Raw genomic sequence first — 11,584 nt, 5'->3', positions numbered from 1 at the left:
AGTACAGTGTACGGATACCTATAGATTTTGGCAAACACTGGGTTTGAAATTAATATAAGTAGGTACTAATGCTGTGGAAAAAAATTAATACCAACCTTTACATTTATTGCTAAAAAGCTTGAACTACTTGGTCAGAAAGTCGGGATATTTGTTTAGTTACAATTATAAATATTTCTTTCATTTTGGGTTGGCTTATGTCTAATTTATTTCATTCCTTTTTGCAAAATAGAATTTCTTGTGGGAGAATATTTAAACAATTTTTCTTATACTCAATCTTAAAAATTCTACATGATCAGAATAATTTGCCATGTTTCTTCATCATTGCCATAACTTTCGCTTTCTCTACTATCACTATTGCTATTTTTTGATTATTTCACATTTAACACAGCAAGATCAAGTGCTTGGTTATGACAAGTGTTGAAAGATAGCAATAATTTTCCAAAATGTTTCACAGCTGTCACTAGTAGTTGCAATTAAATCTGTTTCAAAACAAATCTTGAAGTGCACTAATCTTTAACTAAAGAATAGGCTTTTGCTGCAGAATAAGTACCATGACTTATTAAATTCTTATCCTTACTGGTAACTGCAGACCTCTATTAGAGAAACTTTCTCTAATAAAATTAGTCTTTCAATAGCATTGCTACAAATCCCAATTACTGTTGCAAGTTTAGCAACTAATTCATCTGCATGTGCTATGTGAGAAATGTAAACATCGTGTTTCTTCGTCATTGTATTTACAACATTGTCATAACTTTCACTTTCTCTATCTTTTGCTTAGGTTGATATTTGCACATTGTCTTCACTGATTTTCTTTTCATGCCATTAATATGTTCAAGATGACGAAGTCCACCTTTTTGATGATGGTGATTTGCATTGTAATATATGTAGCGTAATACTTGAAACAAATTAAGTTGTCTGGTTTTTTACTTTTTTTTTTTTCTTTTAAGAAAAAAAAAATACTGCAATCATTCTTCATACATTTTTACTGATTGTTAGGGATGATTACAATAAAGTGAGATTAGCTTTTTTTTTATTCAAAAATAATTAAACATTTATAATCATTTTACTACCTATGATACAGGGATTCCAATAACATGAGAATGATCTGGTGATCTCAGGAAATATTTCTACAATTCCTAGGAATCCAGAATTTTAAAATTATGACTTTTTCTCAGGAAGAAGCCTTGACAAGCAATGGTCTATAAGGGAACATCAGAAGGGTATTACATGGGAAGGGGAAGATTAAATGTTTTAAATATATATTGTTTATAGCAGAAACTATTTTACTACACAATATTTCTTCCAATAACATGTGCAAATAAATCACTAACAACCGACCCTAATTTCTGAATAAGAAAAACAAACATCACAGTAAGTCATACAAAATGCAATGTCGCAGGCCAAATAAGATTGCATTATGGGAATGTTAATGCCAAATCCAATCTATGGATAAGTAGATAGCCATTGCTGCTCTAAGACAATGCCTTACTTCTGGAAATGCTTGAGAAGCATAAATTTACATATCTTAATCCTACTCATTGATCTCTGGTGTGTATTGCACAAATTTATAAACTTATTTGCTGGTTTCAGGAAACCCTGAGAGGGCTCAAGATAGAGATAGGAAAATCTATTATTAATCGATAAAGCACTTTTTTTTTGTCCAAGAATTTACAAAGAATACAGCTGAGAAAAGTGAATACAGACAGTTCTCACTTTACAAGTTCTTTTTTTAAAAAAAATCAACAAAATCGAAAATATGTAATTTAATTGCAATAAATAAATGCTAAACATACAGCATTTCAAACCACAAATGTACCTATACAGTACTACTGTGTATGCACTTATTTATCCATGCAGATGAGAGCATCTTACCATCCTGGCACTTTGTATGTAGCATAGATGTTACTCTTCATTTTGTCTTATTTCGAATTTATCCTCTCCATTAACATCATAGATATTATACAAAAACAAAGCAATACTACAGAGAATGATGTTAATAAAAAGAAATAACTGGAAATAAAATGAGATATGCAAACATCAGCCAGAAATGGCTGCTCAAGTTCATTAACATCATAGACATTATGCAAAAACAAAGCAATACTACAGAGAATGATGTTAATAAAAAGAAATAACTGGAAATAAAATGAGATATGCAAACATCAGCCAGAAATGGCTGCTCAAGATCTTTATGTGAAATATTACCTAAACATTTTAAACTATTGTTACTTTAACTATTTAATTCAATAGTTTTATTTATTGATCTTTATTTAACATTAATGTGGTCAAATTTCATTGTTAAGAATGTAATCCCTTGTTTTTTAACATCACGTCTATGAGAAATATATTCTCACTTTACAAGTGCCTGCTAGAAATAAATTAACTAGAAAGGGTCTGCGAATACAGCCATACCCCGCTTTTTTGTTGGTCCCACCTACCGAAGTTGCATGGTAGGTGGGACCAACAAAAAAGCGCGTAAATCGGGTATAATTTTGCATGTAATTTATACATAAATATTAGTTAATTGGGACCAAAGGTTTACAAAAACACCTATATTTTTTAAGAAATATAATCATAATTGTAGTTTTTCGTACATAAAAAAAGAAAGTTATTTCGATGTCGATGGTTTCATAAAATCTAATAGATTCGTCCGACAGCATAATGTCTTTTTCTTGTCACGCAAAATTTCTTCATAGCTAGCCCATGATTTTTTATTCCTTGCCTTGTGGCTACAATTCGTTCCTTGTTAGAATATATGTCCTCCAAAATCTGTAAACCTTTCTTTTATGATTGTTCTTACTGTGGATTCCTGTAGATCGAACCTCTTTGCTAGCTCACAAATTTTCATTCTGCCTTTAAAATCCTTAATGTTGAGTTTTGTTTCCAAAGTCAATGTTTTTCTTGCTAGCTGTAGAAGAATCGGACTTGCTTCGTTTGGCCGACATTATTATTTTTTATGTGATAAAATTTTTATCAAGACATAACATTAAACAATTGCAAGGTTTGTAGACTATAAAAATCGTGTATGAATGGAGACTGCGCAAAACACTTAGTGCTTGTTCACAGCGTGTGTGACGTTGGTGAATGCAGCCGCACCGTAAAGATACGACTAGCAGTGAGGCGTGACGGGAATACGTACATATAAGAACCACGTAACTCCAGGTATGACTGTACCTGTAACTAATTTTGTTTATGAGAATTGTTGATAAGTGCAAATGCCTACAGTTTTCTTATACTGTTTCAAGTGCTCAGATTAAATATTGTTTATATGTTATATATGTATATATGTTAAGAGAAAGATACAAAAGCAAGCAACATGTTTTATTGATTTGATTTGATGTTAATATATCTTGAACACAGGTTTGCAAGCAGATTAACAACGGGCTCTCCCTTAAGAAACATTCCAAAAAGGTATGTGCTGCCACCCCTACAGTTCCTAATCTTATTATTGCTATTGGTGCATGGTGGCTAATATACTGGATTAGGAAAGAACATAGGATCAGAAGTGTACATAAGTTAAAAGTCCAAGTTACTCATATGGCCTGGATTTCCACAACCCAATTTTCTGGGAATGGAATCCTGCGATCTGCTAACTGATTCACTGAGGTCCGGGGGAAGATGTAATTTTTCAACTGAAAACTTTTTGCGTTTTATCCTGAAAGCTAAGTCTTGTTCTTGATGAGCATAACAGGTCAAGGCATTAAGTTGTGATAACTTTGCTAAATGAAGTAATCCGTGAAAATCTTTATACAAAGGATTAGTTTCCTTTTCTGATCCTGCAAAAGATTCTAAAATAATAACACTATCACTTATTTGATGCAGTCTTGATGCAAAAGCAGAAGTCTGTATGAGATTACTAGAAACTGTGATCACAGCAACAGAGTATGATAGTCTTATGATAGCTTTTAAAAAATATACAAATCTCAAAATTGCTTTCATTTCACAATTATTCCACAGTGGACACCCAAGAGAATTAATTACAATTCGGAGTACACTTTTGTCTGATGAGTCTTTTGTCTGAGTTGCATGAAAATTTCCTGTCTCTATTCTGACTTTAATTTCTTGCAAAAGTTCCATATACGGTTCTGGCAACAAACATTGAAACTTATTTTTGTTTTTACCAGTATGTTCCACAGGATCCCAAATACATATGTTCTTCAAAAAGTCTTCTCCAAGGCTATTAGAAGGATCATATTTATGACCAAAATTTTCTGAAATGCTTGCATTTTCAACTGGTAGATTTTGATATCTCCATGCTATTTTTAGTTCATCTGTTTCTAAAGTACTATTAGATGCAAGATGAGTGTTAATGGTGGGAGGATATTGACTAATGGATGCTGGAAGAGTGCTGATCAATTTAGAACAAGGAATAGAACCACCAGCAAGAAATGTGTGATGTCCATTAACAGCTCCTTCAGCTATAAAATATTTCAATATGTGTTCTGTATATATCCCAAAGAATTCCTCTTCTACTAATAGTACTGTTCCTACTGGAAGTCCTCCACCAATAAAAAAATCAAGAGATGGGATACCTGTTGAAACAAGTAACTGGGCATTATGAGTAGAGACTCTTGTTCCAGGGATTTGTGCCAAACCTTTGCTTTTTGTTTTTTGAAAACTCATGGGCTTAGCATGTGAAGCAGCCATTTTTGACATCAAATCATAGAGGTGCTGGCTAAAATGAACTTCCACAAAAAAGGTCTCTGAAAAATAACAAGAAATATATACATACATATACATTTATATATATATATATATATACAGTAAAACCCCTTTTTTTACACTTTTCAGGGGGACTGATGAAAAAAAGTGTAAATAGCAGGAAATGTAAAAAAACATTTCAAAAAAGGCTAAAAGATGACTTACTGCTAGTATGTGAGTCTACATACTCGATTACAAAATTTAATAACTGAAAATAGAATTTACAATTACTTACATTTATCTATTTAAAAAAATCTTTAATTGGCGATTTTTTTTTTTTTTTTTTTTTTTTTTTTTTGACAGCGCCAGATTGCTTTGCATTGAGTTCAATGCTTGACCTGTTTTTTATTATCGTGTTCAAAATGTACACAGAGAGTCCAAGATCTTTTGCTAAATGCACACATGTTCTGGCATGCCAATCTACAAGTCGCAGAATTGCCATCTTTTCTGCTACCGAAATACATTTTCTGTTCTTTTATCTCCATGTTACTAACATGGATAATCCACCACCGCAACTTGAAAGCAACTTTCACACGCTAAATTACATAGCAGAAATTCTGCAATATCAATTCGTACTGTGATTGAAAAATCACAGTATCGCTCATCATTACGTTACTGTTGCAAGCGTGCAGTCACCGTGATGGCGGAAACGAAACTACAGCTGAAAGCAATGGCATCTAGGAATAGAAATGCGCAGATTTCTGCAGAAGATTCGAAAATCAGTATTGTCGCCTGAGAAAAAAAAACACAAATCACGGGAAATAACATACACATCAAGTTGTTAATGGCGAGAAAACAATATATCGCAAGAATAGGACTTAAGACGGGACCAAAGGAAAATGACGTAAATGGCAGGAAAACGTAAATTGTGGGAACGTAAAAACAGGGCTTTACTGTATATATGTATATACACATATGAACAATCGCATTGAGCTCAGTATAATAAAATGGACATGATTAAAAATCAAAATAATCGAAATCTATTAAAACAACAAATGTAATAGTCTCTTAGAAAGGGGTATGGTAAATCCCTTTATTAAAAAAAGGGATTTACAACAATATTTAAAACAATATTTATACATCTCTTAAGAGTTGGGTTTTACATTATGAGAGAATATTAAAGTTAGTGAGAGAGCTTGCTCCACCTTTGCATGGAGTTGCACTGGTGTTGTACTACCCAAGTGATCATTTACACTTGGGCCTGCCGATAGTTTTTTCGGCATGACACTCGATGGATTTCAATCAGAGTTTCGTACTCGGCTATTAAAACATAAAGGGATTTACCATCCCCCTTTCTATTAACATTTTTGCTGGTAAAATAGCCTTTCAGCTTATTAAATTAGTAAGTAATAGTCTCTTGTTTATCTCCCCTCCCATCACACATTGGTACTTGGATTAAAGATATGCAAATACAGATTAAAAGGAAAAAAAAACATTCTCTCTCTCTCTCTTGGTTTAATAGAATAAAAATAGCACCAGGAGTAAATTAAAAGTTTAATGATGCCAGTATTTCAGGCACGATATAAGAATTATAAAGGTGCCAGAAGCGAAGTGGAAGTGATTACACTAAGCCTAAAATTCTATGGGCATTGGCAGGCAGCTTAAGTTGTTATATGAGTGTTTTAAGAATCACAGTCTCCCATATCCTAGGGAGTTTCAAACAACGATATTTATCGAGGTTAGGCTGGTTTTTAAGATCTGCTGCTGAATGCACAAACAGGAGAGATTTTTTTTTTTTTTTTTAATCAGCAGCAGATTTTAAAAACCATCCCAACCTCAATATGGTTGTCTGAAACTTCCTATGATATGGAAAACTGAAATTCTTATGCTTCTACCCAACAACCTAAACTACAATACCAGTACACATACACATAGAGAGCAACACTCATGGACTTTACAATTTAGGCTTACAATCAAATGACTTCTGCTTGCCCTTGTATGTGTAACATTACAATTCTTATACTGTATTCTCAAAGGATGCTCTGCAACAGATGAAATGCAGGAATCATTAATTCATTTCTAATGTTTTCTTCATTCCATTAAACTAAAGGATGAGCTTCAACCATCATTTAAGGCTAAATATATAATATTTATCTTAACAAGATTTGCTTTTATTTTTTTTTTTTTGCATTTTATTATTATTATTATTTTTATTTTTTGAAAAAGACTGCCCTCACATTTAAAAGGAAATAAAAAAAGGGAATGAAATTTTATTATCAGGCATTGATGAAGTCAAAATATTAAAGGTAAAAAATCCAATCACCTACCACTCTCCATACAAAAAACCTACTCATCACCCCTTCCTCACAGCTTTTGGGGATGGCCTTTTGTTCTCTTCTGATTTTATCAAAAACTTCTTCCACATTATAACATCTTATCAAAGTTGATAACAACACCTTATCAACTTGTATGTCTCAATCATATCCTCCCCTCCTATCTACTAGACTTTGCATTTCCTCAATCTTTCATCATATTCAATGTTTCAGAGACCAGAAAAATTGCCTAAGTCGATCATTTCTGGATCCTTTCCAATACCTCCTCATCCAGTGGCACACTCAAGATTTAATCTTCGGGTAGGGGGCGAGTTGAGTAGACAATTTGAGAATAGACACTACGCATTGCATACAACCTATGACTGAGTATCTGCAGTGATCGCCAACACATGAAACCCATGATCTCCTTTGGCCCAGCTCGGGCAAATGAAGTAGCGCTCGATCCATCCAAGCACTACCTCATTCGTCTTGCCTTCACAGCAGCCGTGATTCCTGAGATCTATAGGGTATTCCCACCTTATGTGACTGCTAATTCATAAGTAGTATAGAAATAGAAGACACAACACAACATAAATAAAAAATAATTTTAATTAGGAAAAGATTTTTGGAAAATTTTCTAGTGTTCTTTTCCTTGTGCGCCACTGTCCTCATCCTGAAAACTATTTAATCCACATAATCTCCTTACTTCTACATGTTAATGTCCTCCACATCATTGCCATAATCCACTCCTGCTGTCCTCACAATTTCAGCAATGTATTCTCTTAATTTTAATCTTACTATCACCTCCAAATCCCTAACCTCTTCTACATTTTCTAAGATAACCCCACCAAGTTTGTCCTCTGCATATCTTATCTTTGTTTCCCAAATTTTAAAACCTTAGATTCTACGGCACTGAAATGGCAATCTGATTCATGTGCCTACTCACTCAGCCTATTCACGTCTTCTTGTAAAGCCACAAACACTTGTACTCTCCAACTTGCATCATCTCCAAACACTGCACATCACCTTTTAAACCTTTCCCAATAGCATTAACATAACAGCACCAGCCCCAAAACAGGCCCTCTGTGCATACTGCTAGTGATTTTGCTCTTCTAGGATATTACTATCCCATACATGACTTGCTGATACCTATCAGACAACCATTCTCCAATCCAATATAATAATCTGTTATTCAATCCCATCCATTCCAATTTCACTATCATATGGCAACCTATTAAATGCCTTTGAAAAATCTTAACATACTAATATGTATGCATCCCCCCTGTCTAATGCAATAATCATCTTGTTTATAATAAATAAGCAGACTGCTGAAACAATCATCCATCAAAGGGGATGAAAGATTGTTTTAGCAATCTAGTGACTTGAACAGATTGTTCAAGTGAGTTGAACAGCAGCAGCATCCAAGAGGATGTTGCTGCTGTTCAACTCAATTCTGGATCTTGGTCCTCACTAACCTTTCCAACATTTTAACAATGACTCCTGACATAACATACTGGCCTATAATTTGGAGTCTCAGTCTTAAAACCTCCTTATGAAGCAGAACAATCTTGTCCTCATTTTACTGCTTTGGAACTTAGCCCAATGCAATAGTTATGTTAAATACATCAGCAGCTGTTCTATTTGGAACATATCCTCAAAATACACAGTGATATAACATCAAGTTTACTCAGTTTCACATATACCTCCAACTCATTCATGATCAGTCTTCTCCCTTCCCACTACACTCAAGCTCTGCATGATGTCACATTTATGAGGATGAAATACTTGTATGTATTTCTCATTTAATATTTCAACTATATCCTCTGCAATGGTTATCATTCCACTATTTCATTAACCATTACCATCCTTCCATAATCATTCTTTCTTCTACTGGCTACATGTCGAAAGAACTACCTATGATTATTTTTATTTTATTAAATTTTTGCATCATTCACTAATTGCTGCTTATATTGCACTTTTGCTAACAAGTCACTTTTCTTGACTGCTCTTTCTACTCTTCATACAATTAATTATTACCAATCAACTTATGCTGCATCTACCTGGCTTCCAGATTACATGATTTACCTCTTCATTAATTTAAGTTTACTCAATTTCCCATATACCTCCAACTCATTCACCATCAGTGCCTAACGTTATATTCTTCAAAAAAAATTGTGGAATTCATTTTTTTTGCCCTTGGATGCCATCTCTTCATCCCAATTATATTACCATAATTAAAATCATCCTTTTTAAATACCAGACTAATCTGCCTATCCAATTCCTTGTCATTACATTCCACATTACCAGGTCTATAAAAATATCCAACTAATATTTCATCCTGTCTACCTCTACCTCACGCCATATGGCCTCAATCACTAGCAGTTAAACCACTGCCTATTTCTCCTGTGTCCATGCAGGGGGGGAAGAGTGGCATGGTTTAACAAAGACAACAGCACTTCCCCCCTTTCCTTTCTATCTTCTGTTTTTCATCCAATTATGTCTCACTTATTCTGACAATTTTCGGGCAAATGAACCTGATCAATGCAACTATTTTGTTCCCCTTATTTTTGATACTTCACATTCATGAACAGTAATTTATTTCTAGGTCTAAAACAAGCCCAACTGACACTACTCCTCAGATGTGACCCCTCTGCACCTCTCCTTGCATTTCCCTCTATCACCATCTATTCCATAATTTTCCCCAGATTCAAATGCTTCTCCCTTGAATCACATTCTTTTCTGCAAAAGATTTGTTTCTGCTTCCAGCATCTGCCCTTCTGGTGCAGTGTCTCCCTGCTCTGTTCTCTCATTCTCCTCACTCACTCTATTCACTTTTCCATTCACAAGAGCTTCTTCACTCTTGCTCTTCCACACCTCTTTCTTCTTCAGATCTTCTATTCACTACATTCATTACTCTCCAGTGTAGTCCACTCTCATACAATGCCATTTATCCTTCACACGCCTTCTACATTCACAAATCACACTCCTTTTCCCTCGCAATTCTGCTAACATACTTAAGAAAATGAAACTTAGAAAAAGACTCATCTCATAAGGAGGCAGGTGTCTGCAATTCAAGAACCTAGTGGGATGGCAAGTTGGAAGAAAATGTAATACTTTATATTGTGATATAAAGATGTTATACAGTTAAACTCTCACTATAGTGAAGTTGATACCACAGGAACAATTGACTATAGTGGATAGTTTGCTAAAGTTAATTTCCTATAGGCACTATGCCTATAAGACTTAAAGCGAGCAAGTTTATCATGACAGTGTTTCCTAAAGTGACATTCAACTGCATTCTCTTACATAAATGAGTTATTGAAAGATGAGCAGCATTAGCTTGCAAGCCTGTATTTCTGTGGTTGAAAATGGAAAACTATTTCTTTTCACCCTCTAAAACCACAGCACATTGACATGCTATGTATGAAATGAATAAAATATTATACTGTAAGCTGTGCTTTTTTTTTTTTAAAGTTAATTCTATAATAAATACAAACAACTAGCTCTTAACTGAAAGTTTTGATAATTAACATTCTTCAGTTACACATCAGTTTCTTACATTCAGTTTTTATGAAGCACTTACCCACAAAAGGTTGTAAACTTATAATATAATACATAAGTACCATCATGCATGGTCAAAGAATTTTTTTTATTTTACTTATTTAATTTTTGTAAATAAATAAATTTGCTAATGCTTTTTATTCCCTATAGGGAGTAGACAGGGCTGTTCAGTCCTAATTACTGGAGACTGAGAGAGACCAGTTTAATCTCCACCAGTAGCCAATCAGAGATAGCTGGCCCAAGACTATCACTAATTGACAGCAGACTGTGCTACCATTTCATGGTTCCTAGCACAATATATATTTATTGGCTGAAATAGTGTGGGCTCTGCGGTCGATTTTCTTTAGTTTATGAAAAAAAAAGTTTTCTGGGAGAAAAAAAGCCCACTTGCCAATGCCAGAGATCAGGAACACCGGTCATAGAAAGGGTTAGAAAAAGTTCCTCTAGTCAGCAACTAGATTTGAACTGAGAACTGCTTTCTTTAGACTGCCTAGAACTATGGTGCAAACACCACTTCCATAGGGCTACACAGGTCTTTATTTTTTTTAATTAATCTGAACTCTACTATAGAGATTAGACACAGAACTTTTCAAGCCACTTCACACCTCCATTAAGTGTGAAGGGGGGGGGGTAGTGGTCTGACAAAATCATCAAATTCCTGACATTTACCCTCAAGGGGTGTACAGGATATGATAGTACTACATGAAAAATTTATATCATTACTAACTTCCTACCTACAATTTTCTACCAAATCAATCTGTTACCCGTCAAAGCTACAACATTATCAGATCTTATATTTATATATATCTATCTTCTAAGGCACTTTTTACCATATCAATCCACCTATATCTTGATCTTCCTCTGGATCTTTTTCCTGCCTACCTGGCAGAGAACACTTGTTTGGCTAATCTTTCCTCACCCATTCTGTTTAAGTGACCATACTACCTGAGGTTAGCTCTGCTAATGCATTCCTGGATGCTGACAATGTCAAGTTTTTTCCTAATATTCTCATTTTTAATATGATATTGCCATTGATGCCATCTGTTCATGCCACTAATCTTTCTCAGGACTCT

At 34.3% G+C, this 11,584-nt stretch overlaps 1 protein-coding gene across 4 annotated transcripts in view; it reads right to left on the bottom strand.

Moving 5' to 3' along the window:
- Positions 1–966: 966 nt before the first annotated feature.
- Positions 967–11,584, bottom strand: part of Elp4 (Elongator complex protein 4) — a 28,607-nt gene continuing 17,989 nt past the window's right edge. For 3 of the 4 annotated variants that reach the window (XM_090401748.1, XM_090401749.1, XM_090401747.1), the window contains exon 3: positions 3,304–4,700. In XM_090401748.1, coding sequence (XP_090257874.1) covers positions 3,514–4,653 — 1,140 coding nt within the window. In that variant the 5' untranslated portion in view covers positions 4,654–4,700 and the 3' untranslated portion in view covers positions 3,304–3,513. Of the gene's footprint in view, positions 1,200–3,303; positions 4,701–11,584 lie in introns of those variants that run through there. The other variant, XR_016549174.1, reaches the window with a different exon arrangement.

This window comes from Typopeltis vanoorti, chromosome 12, assembly GCF_054136105.1.
Source record: "Typopeltis vanoorti isolate ZY-2024b chromosome 12, IOZ_Tvanoo_1.0, whole genome shotgun sequence".
NCBI classification, from domain to species: Eukaryota; Metazoa; Arthropoda; class Arachnida; order Uropygi; family Thelyphonidae; genus Typopeltis; species Typopeltis vanoorti.
This window is presented reverse-complemented; position numbering and strand designations above follow the sequence as displayed.